General features: G+C 42.5%; 1 protein-coding gene across 1 annotated transcript in view; it reads right to left on the bottom strand.

Annotated features, from left to right (window-relative positions):
• The window catches only part of LOC146346944 (kinesin-like protein KIF20A), a 34,894-nt gene that overhangs the window by 6,670 nt on the left and 2,101 nt on the right, over window positions 1-26,123 (bottom strand). Inside the window, exons 2-11 of the mRNA XM_084848066.1 lie at window positions 24,442-24,561; window positions 21,977-22,115; window positions 21,705-21,889; window positions 17,154-17,250; window positions 16,593-16,787; window positions 13,164-13,275; window positions 11,314-11,385; window positions 8,779-8,925; window positions 6,417-6,582; window positions 541-717 (exon numbers count right to left, since the gene is read on the bottom strand). Coding sequence (XP_084704192.1) covers window positions 541-717; window positions 6,417-6,582; window positions 8,779-8,925; window positions 11,314-11,385; window positions 13,164-13,275; window positions 16,593-16,787; window positions 17,154-17,250; window positions 21,705-21,889; window positions 21,977-22,115; window positions 24,442-24,498 — 1,347 coding nt within the window. The 5' untranslated portion in view covers window positions 24,499-24,561. The remainder of the gene's footprint in view (window positions 1-540; window positions 718-6,416; window positions 6,583-8,778; window positions 8,926-11,313; window positions 11,386-13,163; window positions 13,276-16,592; window positions 16,788-17,153; window positions 17,251-21,704; window positions 21,890-21,976; window positions 22,116-24,441; window positions 24,562-26,123) is intronic.

The following is a 26,123-nucleotide window of genomic DNA, read 5'->3' as shown; positions in this document are numbered from 1 at the left end:
TTAACCGCTTTTGAGCACCCTGCTCTTCTGTTCAACTCATGCATAAGTACTTTCTTCTGAGAGCAACTGGGGTCTCCTTGGTTTCCCAGAGTCTAAAGAACAGGACAGCCATGCCATCCAAAACCAACCGACCGCTCAGGCAACACATGAAGAGAACAGTGTAAGGTACACACACTGGTGCAACCTCCTCCCTCAGCAGGTGTAAGGGACTATGGACCTTATGTGCAATTCTTACCTACGCTAGGACAGCTTCATGTTTATTGTTCCTGAGAAATGCATTCAACCAAGAACCGATTATTGGTGTGAGTGCACTGTAGAGTTGAGAATGGGCAGGGATTCTAGCACAGCATACACTTTTTGCATGTAGTCAACAAAATACAGAGGTTCTTCAGACTTCTGCCTCTGTCTTTATGACTAAGGGATGTTGCTCTGAAATTAAACACTTATCTGGGAGTAAGCCCCATTGAATACAGTGGCACTTTTTTCTGACTGAATATGCATAGGATTGCGTTGTAAGAAATCAACAGATATTTAAATTACCTCATGACTCATAATAGTAATATCTATTTCTTCCTCCTCAGAGGAACCGGAGATATCAGTATCCTCTGGAACCTGCTCAGCAGAGATGTCATCAAAGTGCACTGTAGGCTTATCTTCCTTCCCAATATATTTTGGGGGGAAATAATCAAAGATTTTCTGATGAAAACTTTGAATAACCTGGGGGGGGGGGAATATTGTCACAGTGGTTTAAAATGGAAGAAACAATAAGGAATTTCTCCAGATATTTCTGCATTGAGTTATTTGCCCTGGAAAACAACAAAGGGAACTTTGTAAATTTGGGGGGTACACTGTAATGACAAGAGGCTATTCTGTGATGCAAGACTGAAGATTTTTCTTATCTAAGGAAGTAAGAGCCCCTGTCCTACTTCCTAATTTTAACAAAAGTGTATTTATCACTGTATGCCTGTTCACAATGCACACACACGTGCAACCCAATCACGCACATGCATTGTTGTTGTTGTTCAGTCGTTAAGTCATATCCGACTCTTCGTGACCCCATGGACCATAGCACGCCAGGCCTTCCTGTCCTCCACTTTCTCCCGGAGTGTGCTCAAGTTCATATTCATTGCATCAGTGATGCTGTCTAGCCATCTCATCCTCTGCTGTCCCCTTCTCCTTTTGCCTTCAGTCTTTCCCAGCATCAGGGTCTTATCCAGAGCGTTTTCTCTTCACATTAGGTGGCCAAAATATTGGAGCTTCAGCTTCAGTATTGGTCCTTCCAATGAGCACTCAGGGTTGATTTCCTTTAGGATGGACTGATTTGACCTCCTTGCAGTCCAGGGGACTTGTAGGAGTCTTCTCCAGCACCACAGTTCAAAAGCAGCAGTTCTTCGGCGCTCAGCCTTCCTTATAGTCCAGCTCTCACAGCCATACATTGCCACTGGGAAAACCATAGCTTTGATTATACAAACCTTTTTCAGCAAGGTGATGTCTCTGCTTCTTACTATGCTTTCTAGGTTTGCCATAGCTTTCCTCCCAAGGAGCAAGCATCTTTTAATGTCATGGCTACAGTCACCGTCTGCGGTGATCTTGGAGCCCAAGAAAGTAAAATCTGTCACTGCTTCCATTTCTTCCCCTTCTATATGCCAGGAAGTGATGGGGCCAGATGCCATGATCTTCGTTTTTTGAATGTTGAGTTTCAAACCAGCTTTTGCACTTTCACCCTCAACAAGAGGCTCTTCTGCCATTAGGGTGATATCGTCTGCGTATCTGAGGTTGTTGATAATTCTCCCGGCAATCTTAATTCTGACCTGTGATTCATCCAACCCAGCGTTTCTCATGATGTACTCTGCATATAAGTTAAATAAGCAGGGCGACAATATACAGCCTTGTCGTACTCCTTTCCCAATTTTGAACCAATCGGTTGTTCCATGTCTGGTTCTTACTGTTGCTTCTTGACCCTTGTACAGGTTTCTCAGGAGACAGGTAAGATGGTCTGGTACTCCCATCTCTTTAATTTACCAGTTTGTTGTGATCCACACAATCAAAGGCTTTAGCGTAGTCAGTGAAGCAGAAATAGACGTTTTTCTGGAATTCTCTTGCTTTCTCCATGATCCAGTGAATGTTGGCGATTTGATCTCTAGTTCCTCTGCCTCTTTGAAACCCAGCTTGTACTTCTGGTAGTTTTCGGTTCACATACTGCTGAAGCCTGACTTGTAGGACTTTGAGCATAACCTTGCTGGCATGTGAAATGAGCACAATTGTATGGTAGTTTGAACACTCTTTGGCATTGCCCTTCTTTGGAATTGGAATGCGAACTGACCTTTTCCAGTCTTGTGGCCACTGTTGAGTGTTCCAAATTTGTTGACATATTCAGTGCAGCGCTTTAACAGCATCATCTTTTAGGATTTTAAATAGCTCAGCTGGAATACTGTCATCTCCACTAGCTTTGTTGTTAATAATGCTTCCTAAGGCCCACTTGACTTCACTCTCTAGGATGTCTGGTTCAAGTTCAGTGACCGCATTATCATGGCTATCAGGGACATTAAGATCTTTCCTGTATAGTCCTTCTGTGTATTCTTGCCACCTCTTCTTAGTCTCATCTGCTTCTGTTAGGTCCCTGCCTTCTTTGTCCTTTATCATGCCCATCTTTGCACAAAACGTTCCCTTGATATCTCTGATTTTCTGGAAAAGATCTCTAGTCTTTCCCATTCTGTTGTTTTCTTCGATTTCTTTGCATTGTTCCTTTAAGAAGGCCTTCTTGTCTCTCCTTGCTATTCTCTGGAAATCTGCATTCAGTTGGATATATCTTCCCCTTTCTCCCTTGCTTTTCACTTCCCTTCTTTCCTCAGCTACTTGTAAAGCCTCATCAGACAGCCACTTGGCTTTCTTGCATGTCTTTTTCTTGGGGATGGATTGAGTTGCTGCCTCCTGAACAATGTTACGGACCTCCGTCCATAGTTCCTCAGGCACTCTGTCTATCAGGTCTAATCCCTGAAATCTATTCCTCACCTCCACTGTATATTCATCAGGGATATGATTGAGGTCATACCTGAATGGTTTAGTGGTTTTCCCTACGTTCTTCAATTTAAGCCGAAATTTTGCAAGAAGCAGCTCATGATCTGAGCCACAGTCAGCTCCAGATCTTGTTTTTACGGACTGTATAGAGCTTCTCCATCTTTGGCTGCAAAGGACATAATCAATCTGATTTCAATATTGACCATCTGGTGATGTCCCTGTGTAAAGTCGCCTCTTGTGCTGTTGGAAAAGAGTGTTTGCTACGATCAGCGTGTTCTTTTGGCAAAACTCTATTAGCCTTTGTCCTGCTTCATTTTGTACACCAAGGCCATGCTTGCCTGTTATCCCGGTGATTTCTTGACTTCCTACTTTGGCATTCCAATCCCCTATGATGAAGAGGACATCTTTTGTTGGTGTTAGTTCTAGAAGGTGTTGTAGGTCTTCATAGAACTGATCAACCTCAGCTTCTTCAGCCTCAGTAGTTGGGGCATAGACTTGAATTACTGTGATGTTGAAGGTTTGCCTTGGATTCGTACTGAGATCATTCTATCATATGCACATATCGTATGCACATGCATACTCTAAAGCAAACTACACCTTTACTCAGGGATATGGCACCTGGGGCCCTCCAGATGTTGTTTGAGAATTCCCATCATCCCTGACCATTGGCCATGCTGGCTGGATCTGACTGGAATTGGCATCCAACAGCATTGGAGGGCCCCCTACCCCTGTTTACATAGCAAGACTGACTTCCAACCATTTCAAGCGTCTTTAAATGCAGGTCTTCCCCAATCACACAAGGCAGAGGTAGAGAGCCAATGAAGCAATGGAGTGCCTTTTTGGAACTTAAAACTAGATGACCCACCTCTTCCCGAATGTGTATGCAATTGGTACAGACTGATATTTAAAATTGATAGTCTGGCATATTATTCTGAAACCTGAATATAGGAATATGCTTTTACAGGATCACATGTATTGTCGTTATCAAAGGTGGTTCAGTCACTCACTCCAGCAAAACCAACCACCACCTTCTACAGAACCAAAAATGTTGCCCGATATAAAATCATACTAGTTGTTTGTCTTCCAAATGAAGATCTAGCAATATTTTAAAAACTTATCCCCATTCAAAGGAGGCAATTTTACATGAAATTTCCTTTTAATTAAGGCCAAAATGTCAATCGATAATCTCAAGCTAGGATTTTCAAAAACCAACACTCTTGTCTCACAGAAAGGTAAGGACACTAATTAACAAAGGTTGCACCATGGGAGCAAGGGCTCTTATGAAGTAATTGCTCCGCTTTTATTCTAGCCTGGCAGGACGTGAGTGAATCAGATCAGAAAAGGTAATAGCTAATTCACTTCAGCCAGTTCTTAATTATGCCAGTAAAAAGGGTTTCTTTCAAGTGACATAGGGATATAAGGAATTTTTATAAATTCCAACAACATTGAATCACATTTCTATCTTTTTACTTCACCTAAGATCCTAGGCGCACACATGCTAGGTGCACACACATATACAGTCAGGGCCAGAAGTATTGGAACAAGGATATCTGTTTTGGCAGTTGGCCTCTGTACACCACCACATCGAAGTTGAAAGGAAACACATCCAGATGGGAGTGAAGTCAGGACTTTCAGCTGTAATTCAAGGGGTTTGACAAAAGTGGGGCACTAACCATTCAGGAAGACAGCCAGTGGCATACACACACACCCATCATTGGGGGCTCATAAGTAATGGAACAAACCAACATCATTTCAAACTTAATGATCGCCGTTAATACCTGGATGGAAATCCTTTGCAGTCAAGGACTGCCTGAAGTCTGGAACCCATGGACATGACCAAATGCTGAGTTTCCTCCATCAAGGTACTTTGCCAGGCCTTTACTGCAACTGCCTTCAGCTGCTGCTTGTTTGTGGGTCTTTCTGCCTTCAGTCTTGTCTTCAGGAAGTGAAAAGCATGCTCTATTGGGTGGAGATCAGGTGACGGACTTGGCCATTGAAGAACATCCCACTGCTTTGCCTTGAGAAACTCTTGGGTAGCTTTTGCTGTATGTTTTGGGTCATTATCCATCTGCAATATGAAGTGGCATCCTATCAGTTTGGCAGCATTCGGCTGAATCTGAGCAGAAAATATAGCCCTATACACTTCAGAATTCATCCTGCTGCTTTTATCAGCAGTCAGGTCATCAATAAACCCCAGTGACCCAGTTCCATTGGCAGCCATACATGCCCATGCCATAACACTGCCTCCACCATGTTTGGCAGATGATGTGGTATGCTTTGGATCATGAGCTGTTCCTTTCCTTCTCCATACTTTTCTCTTCCCATCATTCTGGTACAACTTAATCTTGGTTTCATCAGTCCAAAGAATCTTATTCCAGAACTGGGCCGGCTTTTTTTAGGTGTTTGCTGGCAAGGGCTAATCTGGCTTTTCAGTTCTTGAGCATTATCAGTGGTTTGCACCTTGTTTTGAAGCCTCTGCATTTACATTCGTAAAGCCATCTCTTGACTGTAGATGTTGACAATGACATGCCTACCTCTGCAACAGCGTTCTTGATCTAGCTAGATGTTGTGAAAGGGTTCCTCTTCACCATAAGCAGAATTCTGCAGTCATCCACTTTAGTTGTCTTCTGTGGTCTTTCAGGCCTTTTGTTGTTGCTGAGCTTGCCAGTTAATTTCTTCTTTTTCAGGATGTTCCAAACTGTTGTATTGGCCACTCCCGCTGTTTTTGCTATCTCTTTGATGGGTTTATTTTGTTTCCTCAGCCTAATGATGGTCTCCTTCACTCGCATGGACACCTCTTTGGGCCTCATGTTGGGAGTTCCAGTGAACAGCTACCAAATGCAAATGTAACAGTCAGAACCACCTCCAGGTCTTTTCTCTGCTTGATTGGTCATGGGGTACCCAGGAAACAGGCCACACCTGGCCATGCAGCTGCTTGTCAGCCATTCATTCCATTACTTATGAGCCACCAACAATGGGTGTGTGTGTGTATGCCACTGGCTGTACTTCCTGAATAGATAGTGCCCCACTTTTGTCAAACCCCTTGAAGTACAGCTGAAAGTCCTGACTTCGCTCCCATCTGGGTGTGTTTCCTTTCAACTTCAATGTGGTGGTGTACAGAGGCCAACTGCCAAAACAATTGTCCTTGTTCCAATATTTCTGGCCCTGACTGTATCTTCATAAAATACTGATTCATTTGGACAAAGGAAGTGAGTAACCCAGGTCCTGCTCTTAGTAATAATAAATAGGATTCCTTCCACCTTCATAGCTGCTTAGCCAAGAAGAGTTGGCATATGAAGTCAATCTTCCCCAAACAGTTGTTGACCATGACAAAGAGAGCCATGTGAAATATACAGTGCTTCTGTTATGTTGCAAAGACAACACAAAATCTTACTTACCTGCTTTGCTACAGCAGAAAATTTCATGACATGCAGTGTCTCTTCATAAGTAGAAGCACACTGGTTAATGTTGACAATCATACAAGCTTTGCCTTTACCACAGAAGAATGGTTGAAATAAACGGGTCAGTTTACTCTCTCTGAAGGGAATATATGTCGGCCTTAATCTTGGATACAAAATTGTATGAACATTAAATCCAAGATGTGGATGATTTGTAAACGCAAGCATGGATCCAAAATAGCAATATCTTCATAGAAGATAAAATACCTGAAATAATGTAGCTATTCTCAAATTCAGCTTAGGATGCAATCCTATGCAGATTTAGACAGAAATACATACTACAACTTGGCATGCTGGGAGTTGCAGGACTTTTTTCTGTCTAAATATGCATAGGATGACACCATCATTAAAATAACTTCTCCAATTTCTGCTTCCCAACCATAAATTAGGACTGAAGACATCCCAATGCAGACAGCTTACAGGGCATCTCTACACCAGCCTAAAACCCTACATTTAAAACAGGGCTTTCTGCTTCCATTTTAAATGCAGAATCACGATGACTCCCTTTTTCTCGTGATTCCTTCTCCCCCACCCCTTTCCCCCTCCTTCTCCCCATATCTAAGTCTTCCATTATCTTTCATTGATATCGCTCCTCTTCTTGCCCCTTGTACTCTTTTTATGGAGGAAACTGAAGCGGAACACAATGAGGTAATTTGATAACTCATTATCTGTGATCTATTTAAAAACGGAACAATGGACATTTAGTGCAGGAGATGCCTTGAATGATCACGGCGTTCATGTAAATGTCCGTGAATTTTTATCACAGGATAAAAACTCAGTGTGAAGGAGCCCTCAGTTTCTTTCAGATAAACAAAAACAAAAAACGAGAAGGCAGGGGAAAAGCAGAGAGAGCAAGCCCAACTAAAAAGCAACCAGAAACTAACTGCTTAAACTTCTGGCAATAACCAGAAGTCTGCTTAACAATTTCAAAGCTAAAATTTCAAGAAAATTACAAAGTAAAAATTCCAAGATCCTGAAGGCTTAGGGTAGGTAACAGAGCAATCAAATAAAATTCCATCAAATTAGGAATCACTGAGATTTCCCCAGCCTTTCCAAACTTCATTCTGGGACCCAAAGACCAATCCAAACAGGTAGGTCTTATAATGCTTTTGAAAAATGCTCCTTCTTGAACTATGGCAAGTCTACAACAGTGGAGAGTTCCATATATTGGGGCAGGGGTAGCTACTGAGAACTGTTCTCTTTGTGCCTTTGCTATCTGAATCTGGCACATGGGCAGTATCATAGGATGCACACTATGAATCTTAAGAGATTGCAATGGAATACATGGGAGGACGTGATGCTACGAAATCGTCTTTTGTTAGGTATATGGCTTACTAAGAGTCCAGAATTATTGACTGATGTTTCAGTAATGGGCAGCTTAAGATAGGATATGTTCTCCTGATAGCTGAGAATCACTATCCAGTTTTTGGAATGCAGTACTCATCAGGGTTTGAGGCACCCTAGAGTAGGAATGTACATATTTTGTAAAATCTGTTCCATCTGCATTTTGCAAATTGTCAGATGCCTTTCATTCTGTTGTCCCCTCGTTGATGGAATTGGATTTTTTCCAGTTTCCTGAACTTGTGCAAATTTGCACTTGCTCATATCCCCCCCCCCCAAAAAAAAGAATGTGCATATCCCCCACCCAAACTGCATTTTCACATTTTAGCCTATTGGGGGAATGTGCATTTTTGGCCATTTTTTTTTTTAAATTTTACATTTTTCTCTATGACTAAATCTGTGTAAAATTCCAGAAAGTAAAAAATCCAGTCTGCAAGTCCGTGGAATCTGTGTAACTCAGGAAAAGCCAATCCACTGCAGAATCCACAGGTTGGATTCATAGAAATCCAAACTCATTTGATTCCGTTGCGGATTTCTCCAACATCCCTACCCTGGAGGGGATGGACAAACAGTTTGGAGACAGATTTGCACTTTGCATAGAGTAACCAGGGGGAAAGATATAAAGACATTAAGTTTGGAGCTATGGGTGTAGCTGGAGGCGAAACCTCCGCACCTTGAAATATAGAGACATTGGGTATATAGGGACACTGGGATGCAGTTTTAGTGGCTCTGTTGTCTTTTGTAGGAGGGTGTTCGCTTACACCATACTTGCTTATAAATATTTGTATATAAAACAAATTACAAGTATACCATTCCTTCCTAGCACTCTTATCCAAGGAAACTAAACCTCTATCACTACCCCTGGACTTCTTGCTTCTTGATGAAAATGAGTAATGTGTTAACAATATGTTGGACATAATACCTAAGCAGAACATGTCTCAAGATTACTTTTGTCACTTACTTTGGATTTTGATTCTGTTTCAGAGCTGCAATGCATTTTCCAAGAATAAGAAGGGAATTATTAATATTGCCTGCTTCTTTAAGTCTGTCTCCAAAGGTCTGTGCTTTATGGCATCGTTCTGATCCAGCCAGGTCACACAAAGAGAGTCTGTCCAAATTAATACATATGGCTGATTTTTATTTTACTTTTAGACAGGTTGCTATAACTGAGATCAAAAATGCACCTGCAAGGTAGCTACTTTCAGTGTTCTGAAAAACAGTCAAGAAAAATATTGAGTTGGACCAAGACTTAGTCATGACTAGAGTAGACCCATTAAAATCAGTTAGTCATGACTAAACTAGGGGTGCTCCTAGACAAGGCTTTTATCGTGCAATCTCCCTGCCTCATACATGGAATTTTACAGCGTTCCAAACAACATCATCTTCCACTTGTAATGCTCCCATGTTTTCCCACTGCTTCTTTCCTCTTTTTTATTTCCACAAAAAATTCTATTAAGAAGGAACAAAACAGAATAGTTGCACAATGCCTTTTGATTTGTAGCATCTGTATGGAAGTACCCTAGCCTTCATTCATTTCAATGGGTCTGCTCCAAATATGACTAATATTCTGAATCCAACCCAATCTTTTTACATCCCATCTTTCTAACCAAAAAGGACCTCAAAGACAGAACCACCACCTCCCACCAATCATGCAAACATAAACTAATGAACAATAAAGTAACAAAGCAGAACACAAAAGAGAATATCCATGATCAAGTTATCATTGGTCCCATGTGTCAATTGAAAAAGTATTTTCTCTAAATATCTAAAACCAAGCAGGAAGGAACTGAAAGTGAAGCTCACAAGGGGGAATTCCAAAGCCTAGAAATCTCTAGCAAAAAGGTGCTGTATTGTGTGACCACCTCTTTATTTAGGAACATAGGAAGCTGTCTGATACCAAGTCACATCACTGGTTTATCTTGCTCAATATTGTCTACATGGATTGGCTCTCTGGGGGGGGATATTCATGACAACGGAATGAGAAGCACGTTGGAGTATTATCTGGATTTTCATGGAATCGGCTTTGGTCTGTCAGGGACACATGAAGAAGGATAAGCCTTTAAGATGTGGTTTTCAGGGGTCACACAACCCTTGAAAGGAGCATACTTCTGGGGGGCGGGGGAGTAGAACTGAACGTCATCAAACTGGCAAGGGCTGCTCAGCCAATGAGAGAGGCTTGTTTCCCATCTCTGTCCAGGCTCCCCCCTCCTACTACATTATTATGAATGGAGAGCAACATGTGTGCAGATTTCCCTGAAGAAGCCAAAATCCCTGGTTCTTGAGTGCAGCATCTGAAGGATCCCCCTGAGAACAGCCCACCACCCCATTTTCCCCATTCCAACAAACTATTGTGAAGTTATTGCTTACACACACACACACACACACACACACACAGACACAGTCTTTCTGCTTCTCAGGGCACTTTCTCCCTCTTGCAGTGACAGGCTGAGGAGACCTCGCCAGATCAGAGAAGCAACTTTACACTATATCAGAAATGCGATTAAACACAATAATGCAGAAGCGGAGTAATGTAATGAAAACATCAGAGAAGTGCATAATGACTGGTGAAATAGGAGAGCTGGGTTATTTTGAAGGCTGGAAAGGCTCAGTGAGGTCATGGCCAGGTGAAAGACACACCCCCGGCCAGGGCTATCATGCAGAAGTAAATGCAGAGGATGGGGCACACAGCACCAGAAGTGCAGAGATCCCAAATTAAAGACATCAAATGGAGTAAAAGTAGGCTCAGAAAATCCAGCCTTTCCACTGGAAATCTCTGGGGTGGCTGCAGATTGGCCATGATGTCATCTGGCACCAATGACCTCAAAATGCTCCCAGTTCACAGCAAATCCCCCGTGAGGACAGCCCCTGCATTTCAGACAGAGGCCTTTCCTGTACTACCTGGAGATGCCAGGGATTGAACCTGAGACCTTCTGCATGCAAAGCATGTGCTCCGCCACCGAGCTACAGCTGTTTCAGCTGGCGTGGTAAGCGGAACACAAGGATGGACCCTGAGGAGCTAAGTGAGGCTGATAGGGTTCCACTGAAATCCACTATTGACAGTAAGGCAGATCCAGGGATACAGCACAGATGGACTGATTCAGTGTTGTCTTGCGAGAGTGTTCCAGTGTGTAACACCTTGATGGAGGAAACAACCTCACAAACACCAGGGCATACCACATTCTACAAAATTAAATGTGGTACAAAATCAGTGTGGTACTGGTCTAGGCACTTGTCTATGCAGAGTCCTAATGAAAATATTCTGTCTTCTGTCATCCCTCTTAGCATCGGCACAGCTGCGAGAAATGTAAATGAAGTTCCGATATTGCCCCTGCGATAAGGAAAACAGCTCCAAGCTAATGCCAATGGGTACAAATTCTTGTCCTTGCCACAATTTAAGATTAAGGGTATTAGCTTGCCCTCAACTATTCTACTAGAATTCCACCACAAGGAAATATACATCCTACTATATATTTAGCAGAAGCGAGGAGACACTTACTCAGATACTCCAAGAATACGTGGCACATCCTCAGCACGCAAGCTGAGCAGTCGGATAGAAAATATACTGTGGCTGGAAGGAAACAGACACATGCTTGATTTTTTTTTTTATCGTGTTGTGATTTAATTTACTTTATATTATGTTTTCTGTGGTCTGCAGTGGTATTTGGCTGATTCAGCTGCTAAATAATCAATACAGTATGTATTTGACTTCAGACGTCGTAATATTCTTAACATGCTGTGCTTCAGGGTGCACAGTTATACAAAAATGCAAAAGAGCACATCAGAGGAAGTTAGAAATGCCTCGGTGCTGCTCAAATCAGTCGGAGGAGTGCTTAGGTCCCATCTTCTTCCAAAAGGATTTAGGCACTCCAAACATTCCCTGGATTTTACCCCCACAAAAGAAATCTTCGGCATTGCTTAACACAAGTTAAAATGAGAAGTTATCCTTAAAAAGAAGTTAATTATATAGAAGTTAACATTTCAGTGCCAGAGGAAGCAATCCTACGGCCGCTAGTCAGCAGCTAGATGACCACAGGATATGTGGCTTTCCAGGTACCAATTTTGGAGTCCATGCTCCGATGCTGGTTCCTGGAGAACCAACCTTCCCCCCGCTTCCACACCGGCTCACAGGCAGCGCAGAACGGCCCCATGCTCCCAACTCGGAAGAGGAATGTGGAGCAGCCGAAATGGGGCGTTCTGGGGCAGAGAGGGCGGAAATGCTGGTATGACACATCCTATGTGTCGTCCAGCAGTCTCCTCCCACACTCCGCTGTCCCACGGCTAGACAGCCGCAATCGGCTGTCTAGCTGCAAATGTAGGGCAGGAGAAGCGCAGAGGGAATGATCCCCTTCGTGCTTCTCCTGCCCCGCGCTGGATAGGCGGCCACCTCCGAGTTTGGAGGTGGCTGCCTATCCCCATGGGATTGCGCCCTAAGAGTGCAATCCTATGCATGTCTACTCAGAAGTCCCATTTAATTCAATAAAACTTACTCCTTGGTAAGTGTACATGTGTACGTAGGATTGCCGCCCCATCCAGTTAAGTGAATCTCCTTCTACAGTCTTCATCTTAATGGGACTAAATGCAGAACGTGCTACTGTACAACTTTCAAGGCAGGCTTTTTCTCTCCCCATTACTTTGCTTAATGTCCAACCTGATGAATAATTGAACATTTGCCCACTATTTTGTGACATTTCTAGTTGGCCCTAGTAAAGGTATTGCCTGATTGTGAATTTTGGAAATTTTATATATATAAAATTGTAATATAAAACAGTACAATTCAATATCAAATTATAAAAAGCAACTTAAAATGTAAACAAGTTAAAAATAAGTAAGTTAAAATAAATACAACTATTTAACAACAGCAAATACCAGAAAACGTTTTCAGTTAAAACCCAGAAACATCATCTATATATTGTAAGATGTCTTAAAAGCAGGTACAGTTGAGCCAGCTGTATCTCTCCTGGAAGGGAATTCCGTAGGATAGGGGCCACCACTGAGAAGGCCCTCTTTCTTGTGCCCATAGCCTCCAAAGACAATCTGTGAACGCACAGGCAGATTCATACAGATGTAGGCGGTCCTTCAAAAAACCTCGACCTAAACCATTTAGGACCTTACCGGTTAACACCAGCACTTTGAAGTGGTCTCAGAAACACACTGGCCACCAGTGCAGCTGATACAGAGTCAGTGTATCATGAACCGATAAGGACGTGAGCAGCTGCATTCCATACCAACGGAAGGATTACAGCACAGAGAGGCTTACCCTGAATACACCGTTACCTGGATTGCGCCCTTAGCAACATCATTAACCTCAAGGAAGAAGGACATTATTTATAATCAGAGGCAGCAAACCTTCTACTTGATTGCTGATTCATCCTAGTGCATGCCAAGCTTCTGTTCTTATTTCCTATTTTAAGTATTTTACAAGCCTCATCTAAGCTCTTTATGTTGATCCACTTTAAGTCTGGGGAAAGAAAATATTTCATAGACGTTAATAGGTGTAAACATCATAATTATACTTAGTCATACTGCGAATGTAACTACTGTAGCACACTTACAGAACAATCCTATACTTCTGAGTAGACAAGTAAGTCCCAGTGAATTCAAAATGACCCAACTTCTCAACCTTATGAACAAGAAATTAATTTTACACATGAGTCAACTTCATATGCCTGGGGAAGCATCTCACTTGATTATGTAAAGGGGAAATCAAGGTGACACTTTTTAAAATGGTACCAAATATAGAGAAAAGTGATTGAGTTAACAGGAATGTTCTGGACTTCTCAGAAATACTACACAAAAGGCTTTTATTTGTGGCTTTTGATGTTCTATATATTTTAAATTGTTTTATTGTGTGTTGTTTGGTTTTAATTTTTGTGAACCACCCAGGGAGCTTCGGCTATTGGGCGGTATAGAAATAAATAAATAAATAAATAAATATTTGCTGTGCGCTTGAAAATGTATTTACTAGCATTTGGACCCCATCTTCAAATATAAAGGCTCCCCCCCAGAGAGGCTTATGCAAGGTCAACAAACAAAACAAAAACAAAACAAGACAGTAGATGTTGTTTAGATTCTAAACCTGTGGACATGACACAGAGCTTTTCTACACGAGGCATTTATTGTGCACTCGTCATTCCCTATTCACAGTTGTTTACAGGTTCTTTAGATGACATCATGACCCTCCATTTTCACTTCTACGTCTAACCAGCACTTTCAGTGAATTTTTTTAGAGCAGGGAAAATGCAGCATTTAATTGTGAAAGCAAAAGAAAGCACAATTTCATCCTGCGTATTTGTGCTATCCCACAGTGCCACCCAGAGGTTATGTACTGAAGAAGCAGGAAAGGAAACACTCCTCATGTAGCGCTCAAATCTCAATTCTGCGACGAAATCGAAAGTAGATCCAGCGAATTAACAGCTGATTAACAGCCTCATGTAGAAAAGCTCACAAAAGGGGAAAAGGACACAAAAGGAAACAAACAAACTGAAGGCCAAACTAGACATAACATTTGTCATATAGGTAGCCTCAATGTGCAAGCTTTTAAAGGAATAGCCAGGGCAGGGGGGAAGGGCATTCAGATTGGAATCCTGGAATGCGGGGGGGGGGGGACTTTGCCTCCCACTGTGGTCTTAGTCAGAGAAGACTTCCCCCTCCACACCTGTTATTTGCTAATGGGAGCGTTCCCTCCTCCCCCTTGCATTGGGTCCTTGATCCAGATCAGGACTGCAGCAGAGAGCCAAGGGCTTAACCTACAGAATCAGACCCAAAGAGTGCTTATCGATGGGATCTTCTCAAACTGAGGAGAGGTAACGAGCAGGGCACCGCAGGGCTCAGTCCCTCGGCTCTTCAAGATCGTCATTAATGACTTGGATGAGGAGGTGCAGAGAAAGTTTATCAAATTTGCAGATGACACAAAATTGGGCAGGATAGCTAATACCCTGGAAGACAGAAACAAAATTCAAAGTGATCTTGATAGACCGGAGCACTGGGCAGAAAGCAACTGAATGCCATTTAATAGGGATAGATGCCAAGTTCTGCACCTAGGAAAAAGAAACCAAATGCACAGTTACGAGATGGGGGATACGTGGCTCAACAACACTACAAGTGAGAAGGATCTTGGAATTGTGGTAGATCACAAGCTGAATATGAGCCAACAATATGATGTGGCTGCAAAAAAGGCAAATGCTATTTTGGGCTGCATTCATAGAAGTATAGCTTCCAAATCCCGTGAAGTATTAGTTCCCCTCTACTCAGCACTGGTTAGGCCTCATCTTCAGTATTGTGTCCAGTTGTTGGCACCACACTTTAAGAAGGATGCAAACAAACTGGAAAAGGTTCAGAAGTGGGCAACGAAGATGATCAGGGGACTGGAAACAAAGCCCTCTGAGGACAGACTGAAAGAACTGGGCATGTTTCGCCTTGAGAAGAGAAGACTGAGGGGAGACATGATAGTGCTCTTCAAGTACTTGAAAGGTTGTCCCAGAGAGGAGGGCCAGAACCTCTTCTCGATCATCCCAGAGTGCAGGACACGGAATAATGGGCTCAAGTGACAGGAAGCCAGATTCCGGCTGAACATCAGGAAAAACTTAGAGCAATACAACCATGGAACCAATTACCTAGGGAGGTAGTGGGCTCTCCCACACTGAAGGCTTTCAAGATGAAGCTGGACTGCCATCTGTCAGGGATGCTTTGACTTAGATTCCTGCATTAAGCAGAGGGTTGGACTCAATGTTCTTATAGGCCCCTTCCAACCCTACTATTCTATGATTCTAAACCTAGCTTAGATTGTGAAGAGTTACAGCAGATCGTACAACATTAGAAAAAAAGAGGAGACCTAAGTAGTATATGAAACTCAAAGCTTCTAGTCTGCCAAGTTCTAATTGCTGGCGATGGGGAGCAGACAAGAATTACCACTTATACCTTATACAGCATTGGGTACCTAATTAACAATTTTTATTTAAAATATCTGTCATAGTAGGTAACATCAAGGTGATAAAATGGTACATTAAAAATTATTAGCAAAAGAATATAAAATACATAAAACATATTGCCTAGCAAGTTTGCAGTGCAGCTACACCTATTAGTTCATTTATTATTAACATTTATATACCACCGTATTTGCTAAAACGGCATCAAGGCAGTGTATAACAATGAAAGCACATCTACTATGAGCTATTCCAATTGTATCTCAAACGATAAAAGACTGAAGGAAATTATATTGCTGCTACCTCCTATTATCAGGAACGAGAAATGACTTCCATATGGGAGAAGTCTAAAGATTAGGATGGCTGGGCTTAGAAAAACAAAAACCAACATTTGTTTGAAGTGTGGCACCTAATCAGCAGAGTTATCCGGGGTTCTTCCAGATGGAGGGCTCCTATCACTACTAGTCAGGAGGCATTGTGCTGCTATTCAGTCTTCTTTTTAAATGGATTTTCCACAGTAAGAAAAAAAGATGCAAGTAACAGTGGGAAAACACGGGAAGGTTACAAGTGGAAGACATTGTCATCGTTGTCTGGATCCCCTCTAAAATTACATGAATGAGGTAGAGTGATGACACTATAAAAGCCTGGAAGCACCACTGGTTCACAATGTATTATTAGACTAAAACTAAAGTGAGAGCAGGAATGGAGTGCCCCCTGCTGTCAGGAGCTTCCTTTGCATCTGAACCAGGCCATTGTTCAAGAAATAATATTCAGCTAGGTTGTTCATCGAGCTAATCCTATAAACTGTTCTTTGAACCATACCACTAAACCAGCACCAAAATGGCAATATTACCTTTAATATAAGAGTTTCCTGCTTGATCCTCACAAATCCTTAAGACTTTGCGCTTCTGATTTTTCAGTGCTGGTAGTAAGTCCAGTAGATCATAAACATATTCATTGTAGATTTCAAAGAAGGAAACCCATACAGATGCTAGGGTTCTCTGACACTTGCTAAAAGCCACAGAACCTACAAACTCAGATTTTTCATCTGTTAGCCAAAGTTTAAGGGACAGGAAAGAGAATAATTCAAATACCAGTTGTTTATAAATTTAAATAGAGGAAGGCAGTTCTCATTCAACAGTGTAGTAATATTTTGTTCACACTTATAGATACTTCACTGCCTTTGCTTAGATTAGCATTTTAGCACACAATTACATTTCTAATTATTCTTCAGTGGCTCCAATTCAAAGTATTTGATGCAAGACACATTGTTGTTGCATTAATCTTTCCCTATTTCTTACAGACATTAATCCTGCATTTGATTTACATGACTAACAGGCCAGGAAATAGCAACAATTTTACACCATTTTAATAGTCTTTAAAAAAACAAAAGCCATGAATATTCAACACTTACCTAATTGGTCCAAAGCAAGATTTGGTGAGCTGCAGCTAGTAGAAGTTGGGTCTGATGCGCCCAAAGTGATGGCATGCTTCCAAGAATTGTCTGTCTCCTTGATAAATATAAAAACGTCAAGGTTAATGCTGTTCTAATGTTTATTTATAAGTATGCACCTGTCTTTACATTTTTAATTTCTACAAGACATCAACTGTTTACCAGTGAAGATTTTTAAAAAGTTGCTCTACTTTCTAAACAGTTAATGGCACAGTCCTATGGACTGAGCCCTCGCTGCTTGGAAGCCCCCAGACAATTCAGCACTACTTCGGAAATACATAAAGGACCTGTGCCGGTTGGTTCCATGCAGTATGAGTAATAGCAGAACACGTGCACAATATACGACAAACACCAGTTATGCTGTGTATTCCCTTCTTGAACCTCACCAAAAAAAGGGTCAAGGCATCTCCCCCTTGGTATTTTTTATTATTAACACATTTCTATCCCACTATTCCCCCTTCATGCATCACTACCTTGTTGTGACGAAGGGGCTTGCATAACTCAGTGAAGCCATAAGCTATGCCATGCAGGGCCACCCAAGACGGACAGGTCATGGTGGAGAGTTCTGACAAAATGAGGTCCACTGGAAATGGCAACCCACTCCAGTATTCTTGCCAAGAAAACCCCATGGAACGTATCACAAGGCTAAAAGATGATGCCGGAAGATGAGCCCCTCAGGTCGGAAGGTGTCCAATATACTACTGGGGAAGAACAGAGGGAATTTCCAAGTAGCGCCAGAAAGAGTGAAGCGGCTGGGCCAAAGCCAAAAGGACACCTAGCTGTGGAAGTGTCTGGTGGTGAAAAGACAGTCCAATGCTGTAAACAACAATATTGTTTAGGAACCTGGAATGTAAGATCAATGAATCAAGGTAAGCTGGAGGTGGTCAAACATGAGATGGCAAGCCTGAACATCGACATCTTGGGAATCAGCGAACTAAAATGGACAGGCATGGGCGAATTTAAGTCAGGTGACCATTATATCTACTACTGTGGGCAAGAATCCCTTAGAAGAAATGGAGTAGCACTCATAGTCAACAAAAGGGTGAGAAAAGCAGTACTGGGGTACAATCTCAAAAACGATAGAATGATCTCAGTACGAATCCAAGGCAAACCATTCAACATCACAGTAATTCAAGTCTATGCCCCAACCACTGAGGCCGAAGAAGCTGAGGTTGATCGGTTCTATGAAGACCTACAACACCTTCTAGAACTAACACCAACAAAAGATGTCCTCTTCATCATAGGGGATTGGAATGCCAAAGTAGGAAGTCAAGAAATCACCGGGATAACAGGCAAGCATGGCCTTGGTGTACAAAATGAAGCAGGACAAAGGCTAATAGAGTTTTGCCAAGAGAACACGCTGATCATAGCAAACACTCTTTTCCAACAGCAGAAGAGGCGACTCTACACACGGACATCACCAGATGGTCAATATTGAAATCGGATTGATTATGTCCTTTGCAGCCAAAGATGGAGAAGCTTTACACAGTCCATAAAAACAAGACCTGGAGCTGACTGTGGCTCAGATCATGAGTTGCTTCTTGCAAAATTTCAGCTTAAATTGAAGAACATAGGGAAAACCACTGAGGTCATACCTGAATGCTTTAATCATATCCCTTATGAATATACAGTGGAGGTGAGGAATAGATTTAAGGGATTAGACCTGATAGACAGAGTGCCTGAGGAACTATGGACGGAGGTCCATAACATTGTTCAGGGGACTCAATCCATCCCCAAGAAAAAGACATGCAAGAAAGCCAAGTGGCTGTCTGATGAGGCTTTACAAGTAGCTGAGGAAAGAATGGAAGCGAAAAGCAAGGGAGAAAGGGCAAGATATATCCAACTGAATGCAGAGTTCCAGAGAAGAGCAAGGAGAGACAAGAAAGCCTTCTTAAATGAACAATGCAAAGAAATCGAAGAAAACAATAGAGTGGGAAAGACTAGAGATCTCTTCAAGAAAATCGGAGATCTCAAGGGAAAGTTTTGTGCAAAGATGGGCATGATAAAGGGCAAAGAACGCAGGGACCTAACAGAAGCAGATGAGATTAAGAAGAGGTGGAAAGAATACACAGAAGAACTATACAGGAAAGATCTGAATGTCCCTGATAGCCATGATAGTGCGGTCATTGAACTTGAGCCAGACATCCTAGAGAGTGAAGTCAAGTGGGCCTTAGGAAGCATTACTAACAACAAAGCTAGTGGAGATTCCAGCTGAGTATTCCAGTATTCCAGCTGAGCTATTTAAGATCCTAAAAGATGATGTTGTTAAAGCGCTGCACTCAATATGCCAACAAATTTGGAACACTCAACAGTGACCACGAGACTGGAAAAGGTCAGTTTATATTCCAATTCCAAAGAAGGGCAATGCCAAAGAGTGTTCAAACTACCGTACAATTGCGCTCATTTCACATGCCAGCAAGGTTATGCCCAAAATCCTACAAGCTAGGCTTCAGCAGCATGTGAACCGAGGACTACTGGAAGTACAAGCTGGGTTTCGAAGAGGCAGAGGAGCTAGAGATCAAATCGTCAACATTCGCTGGATCATGGAGAAAGCAAGAGAATTCCAGAAAAACGTCTATTTCTGCTTCATTGACTATGCTAAAGCCTTTGTGTGGATCACAACAAACTGTGGCAAATTCGTAAACAGATGGGAGTACCAGACCACCTTACCTGTCTCCTGAGAAACCTGTACGAGGGTCAAGAAGCAACAGTAAGAATCGAACATGGAACAACCAATTGGTTCAAAATTGGGAAAGGAGTACAGCAAGGCTCTATATTGTCACCCTGCTTATTTAATTTATATGCAGAGTACATCATGAGAAACGCCAGGTTGGATGAATCACAGGTCGGAATTTAGATTGCCGGGAGAATTATCAACAACCTCAGATACGCAGACGATACCACCCTAATGGCAGAAAGCAAAGAGGATCTAAAGAGCCTCTTGTTGAGGGTGAAAGTGGAGAATGCAAAAGCTGGTCTGAAACTCAACATTAACAAAACGAAGATCATGGCATCTGGCCCCATCACTTCCTGGCATATAGAAGGGGACGAAATGGAAGCAGTGACAGATTTTATTTTCTTGGGCTCCAAGATCACCGCAGATGGTGACTATAGCCATGAATTAAAAGACGGTTGCTCCTTGGGAGGAAAGCTATGGCAAACCTAGACAGCATAGTAAGAAGCAGAGACATCACCTTGCCAAAAAAGGTTCGTATAATCAAAGCTATGGTTTTCCCAGTAGCAACGTATGGCTGTGAGAGCTGGACTATAAGGAAGGCTGAGCGCCGAAGAATCGATGCTTTCTAATTGTGGTGCTGGAGAAGTCTCTTATGAGTCCCCTGGACTGCAAGGAGGTCAGATCAGTCAATCCTAAAGGAAATCAACCCTGACTGCTCATTGGAAGGACAGATACTGAATCTGAAGCTCAAATATTTTGGCCACCTAATGCGAAGAGAAAACTCCCTGGAAAAGACCCTGATGCTGGGAAAGACTGAAGGTAAAAGGAGAAGGGGACGGCAGAGGATGAGATGGCTAGATAGCATCACCGATGCAATGAATATGAACTTGAGCACACTCCGGGAGAGAGCGCAGGACAGGAAGGCCTGGCGTGCTATGGTCCATGGGGTCACGAAGAGTTGGACATGACTGAACGACAACAACAACAACAAATGCCACTATTCAAATAATCATGTATTTTTTTAAATCAAGGTAGGTTACAACAAGTATGCAAATTTTCCATGTGGAAGAACATTTTGATATGAGAAAAATGTAATACAAGCAACCCCCATGGGCATTTGGATATGGTACAAGCTTGAGAACCTACATGAACTTGTAACAGGAGATGATTCTCCTGTATGAGTGCTCACATGGTTTGAGTTCTTTCTGGAAAGCATTTCAGTCAAGTGAAACATGCAAGTACTGTGAACACTGTAGATTAAACTACATGTTAGTTCATCCAAATGTGTCTGCTTGCTAAAGCAAAGAGCACTTGCAGGATAAGAACAGCAGAGTTATAGACCCTAATCTAATGTTATGCAAGCAGACTTCTGCTCATGAAACAGGAGTTTCCTTTCCCTTCCTCCCCCCTACATCCACCAATGACTCTGGAGAGTCATCTAGACCTCTGGGACAGATTTGGGGGTATGCAGGGAGGACTGATGGAGGAATCTGACCTGCCAGTGGTGTCTGTTCTGCTGGTGAAAGGATACCATTGGACCCAATCCTGTGCGTTTGCTTAACCCAGCCATTTTTATCCTATAGGCAGGCTTATTCCAGTCTTGAAGCCTGGCTACAAGGAAAGCAGTTTTAAAAAGTTGGGATCATTTGCAGGAAAGAATTAGTGGGTAGGGTTAGAGTTAAGCATCCACTGATTCTTCCTGCAAATAACCCCAACCCCACATTAACATTATAAGACAAACATGGGGTTTCCCAAGGAATGTGTAGTTCTACCTTATATGACTTTTAACATTCAGTAACACCACAGCATAATATAGAAAAACACTTGCCACTGACCTCTTTCAAAGACGCAAGAAGGGCAACTTTTATGGATTCTTCTTGCTTAATCTGCATATCATTTAGCCTCTTGATAAGATTACTGAAGCATGGTTTTAAGTTCATCTTTGTATACTGTCTTCCTTTGATGTGGTTAAAGATCATGTCAAGACAACGAGGAAGGATACCACCATCCTTTGGACAACCTGCAGAAAGAACAAACTTGTATGCCATGTGCTATAATTGGGGGATCTTTTGAATTTTATAGTTTTTCCTTGAAGAAATATTTATACCTTGAACAGTGAAACTTTTGCCTGCATTAGTAACACCATAGGTAAACACAAGTCCATTCATTCCATCAATGAAAGCTTTTACTATCTCTTTCATTGTGCCTTCAAAAAATTCACTTTGAGTAGTTTCTGGCCCAAAAACCTACATAGAGAAAACAAGAGTTTTATACGGACACTGAGGGACAAACTGAACAGGATGCAGGAGATCCATGCAAGGTCTCCCACTTTAAGGGAGCTATCAATAGCACCTTGTGATTGATATTGACACTGTGACCTGGTTCACGCATAACACTAACCCATTTAACTCATGGTTTGTTGCCCTACCCATGGTCTGTCTAGAGATGATCATACAAATGATGGTTTGCTTTCTCAATCCCAGAGTTGTTTGTTTCCCTCCTCCTTTTCCTCCTTCCTCCTTATACCCCAGATGCCTTTGTGGCTCTGTAATACTGGCATGTACAACAGTGCTGTGCAGGGACCCCCCGAGCTGCCTTGGAGGTCACTTTGGGGCTTCTGAGGTTGGCCTGAATCACTTCGGGCTGATTCGGGGGGCCTTGGACCTGCTTTGGCCTCCAGAGCCAATGCAGGATTCAGATGGCTGAATCTTGCCTGGCCCCCTACCCCCAACGGGCTGTGTGAGCCCCCGACGCCTTACCTGGGCCCTCAGAACGCGCTGGCAGCCATCTTCTTGGTCCAGGGAGTTGCCATGTTTTTTAATGGCGACTCCCTATATTTCAGGAAATAGATCCTGCACCGTTTGCCATTTAAAAAATGGCGACTCCCTGGAACAAGGAGACAGCTGCCTGAGCACGTCCCAAGGGCCAAAGTAAGGAGCTGGGAGCTGGGCGGCAGCAGCAGCACACCTGGGTTTCTGGATTGCACCAAAGTGGTTCAGAGCAACCCGACCCACTTCATGCCACATTTTGCCCCCTCTGCTTCACCTCAGAAGCAGCCCGAAGCAGTGCATAGCCCTAATGTAGAGCAGCTGGGTTTATTTTACCACTCTTGCCTGCTGCCTCTATAGCCTGACAAAACAACCCATGGTTTTGGGTTCACATGTAATGACAACCCATTGTTTAAACAACCCTGAGTTCACAACCCAACAACAAACCATGGGTTCTCTTTCTGGGTTTTTCATGGTTAACAAACCATGGCTCATTAGCATGGCTGGGTTCATACATCACAACAATCCATAATTCAATAAACCATGGGTTAGTCTTCTGTGTGAACTAGATCTGATGTGTTGCTATTTGCCCCACAGGCAAAATTATATCTGTATGCTTTTCCCCAGAAGGACAAATAGCAGCACTGGGGAAGGAAGGGATGATTTTAATGGGGAACACAGTGACGTGTTAACTCCTTCTCCAAGTGCCATGGTCAAAACTTGAATCTGGCACTCCAGCAGCTGCTATTAACACTTGAAAAATCAGGGGGGTCATATTTATATATCTTTTGTGTCATGTCTGGTTTTGCTTATGTTTGCATGCTGATTCAATCCGTGCAACTGTCAAGTTGATTCTCAGAGTACAGAGCCACTGAAGTGAGGAACAGTGTTGCACACAAGTGGACTCCTCTAAAGATCACATTACTGATTACCAGTAATAACTGAATGACAGAAAAACATGGTTCACCTTTAATTGTGTCTTTAAGGCTATAGTCCTATGTAACATACTTGGGAATGGGTTATATTGAACTCAGTGAGCTTACTACTTATAGGCATAAGAAGATAGGAGCTATGTTAGATCAGACCAAAGCCCTATCTAGTCCAGCATTATGTTACCACAGGGGCCAACCAGGTGCCTTTTGGAAGGCCAGAAGCAGGACATGAGTGAAATAGCATCTTCCTGCTCACATTCTCCAGTGACTAGTACACAAAGGCATATACTGGAGGTACTGTATAGCCAACATGACTAGTAACCATTAATAGCCTTATTCTCCATGAATTTATCTAATCTCCTTCTAGAGCCATCCAAATTCGTAGGAATCATTACATTTTCTGGTAGTAAGTTCTAATGTTATTCTCCCACCATTCAGCTTCATGGGACAACCCCAGATTCTAGTATTATGAGAGAGGGAGCAAAATTTACTTTTTTCCCCACACCACGCATAATTTTACACATCTGTCATGTCCCCTTCTTACTCATCTTTTGCTAAGCTAACCAGCCCCTTTCAATTTATCCTTTCCTCATAGGAGAGTTGTTCCAGCTCCTTGATTATTTTGGCCGCGCTTTTCTGCACATTTTCCAGCTCTGCAATGTCATTTTTGAGTGCGGCGACCAGAATTGAACATCGCATTGAAAGTGTGGGCGCACCATAAATTGCTGTAAGAACCGTATGATATGGATAGTTCTATTTTCGAATCAGGTTTCACAAAGTGTTCCAGCACTGTATCATATGTGCATCTATGTGCATTTTAAAAACCTGAAACTGGGGGGCGGGGGGGGGGGAGACACGGATGACGGACATACCTGCGTGAAGGTGAATTGGTGTGCAGATTGTCCACTTCTCTTTTCGCTGCTCTTCATTGTGGTGGATTCTTTAGGTGATTGAAGAGTTACTGTTTCTTGATTTTCAATAATTAAACAGTCCTTAACAGCACACAAGTTATTTTAATATGTTTTCTAAAACATTCTTTGCCTACTAGATTTCAAAGTACAATAATATTTTAAGCTCTTGATATGGTTCTATTTATGCGACACGCTGCAATATGTGATTCTGCAATTGCTCACCTTCTCCATTTGGTGTGCAAGCTTCCCTTTGATGTTAAGGGGCTTCCAAACAAGGCTTTTATTGCACCATCACCCTGTCTCATTCATGAACTTTTGCCAGGGTGGGGGTGGGGAGAAGAGGCACATACAACATCTTCCACTCTTAGCCTTCCCATGTTTTCTCGCTATTTTTTCCATTAAGGAAAAAAAAGAGAAGATGGAATAGCTGCACAATGCCTTCTAACCGGTAGAACTAGGAGCCTCCCATATGGAGCACCTGTAGTCTATGGTTCGAAACATTACTCTAGAAGTTCTATGTTCTAAGACAGGAGTCCCCAATGTGGCTCCTGTCTTAAAAGGATTGCACACTCAAGTAGACTTTCAGTGGCTGATAGATCTCCTTAAAAAAGAAATCCAGGATTAAAGCATTGGCTCTTTTCCCCATCTTTTAAAAATATACATACATGCATTTGTATGAAGTGCATACAACTTCTTAGCAATTATACATGGGCTTCAACAAAAGCAGACCAAACCATAGAATTATAGAATAATAGGGTTGGAAGGGGCCTATAAGACCATCGAGTCCAACCCCCTGCTCAATGCAGGAATCCAAGTCAAAGCATCCCTGACAGATGGCTGTCCAGCCTCGTCTTGAATGCCTCCAGTGTGGGAGAGCCCACCACCTCCCTAGGGAATTGGTTCCACTGTCGTCTTGCTCTAACAGTCAGTTAGAGCCAGTGTGATGTAATGGCTAGAGTGTTGGACTGGTAGTCGGGAGATCCAGGTTCTAGTCCCTACTCAGCCAGGGAAGTTCATTGGGTGACTTTGGGCCAGTCACAGGCTCTCAGCCCAATCTACCTCACAGGGTTGTTGTTGTGAGGATAAAATGGAGGAGGAGGAGGGCTAAGTATGCCGCCTTGGGTTCCTTAAGGAGGAAAAAAGGTGGGATATAAATTAAATGAATGAATGAATGAATGAATGCCAGTAAGTTTTTCCTGATGTTCAGCCAGAATCTGGCTTCCTGGAACTTGAGCCCATTATTCCATGTCCTGCACTCTGGGATGATCAAGAAGAGATCCTGGCCTTCCTCTGTGTGACAACCTTTCAAGTACTTGAAGAGTGCTATCATGTCTCCCCTCAGTCTTCTTTTCTCAAGGCTAAACACGCCCAGTTCTTTCAGTCTTTCCTCAGAGGGCTTTGTTTCCAGTCCCCTGATCATCTTGGTCATCATCATCATCATCATCATCCCTGATCATCATCATCTCCTCTGAACCTTTTGTAGTATGTCTTCATCCTTCTTAAAGTGTTGTGCCCAGAACTGGACACAGTACTCAAGATGAGGCCTAACCAGTGCTGAGTAGAGGGGCACTAGTACTTCAGGGGATTTGGAAGCTATATTTCTATTAATGCAGCCCAAAACAGCATTTGCCTTTTTTGCAGCA

Source organism: Heloderma suspectum, chromosome 4, assembly GCF_057233095.1.
Source record: "Heloderma suspectum isolate Gila_16-S chromosome 4, 16-S_ref, whole genome shotgun sequence".
In the NCBI taxonomy this organism is placed as follows: Eukaryota; Metazoa; Chordata; class Lepidosauria; order Squamata; family Helodermatidae; genus Heloderma; species Heloderma suspectum.
The sequence above is the reverse complement of the archived record's forward strand: the minus strand, read 5'-3'. Positions and strand labels throughout refer to the sequence as shown.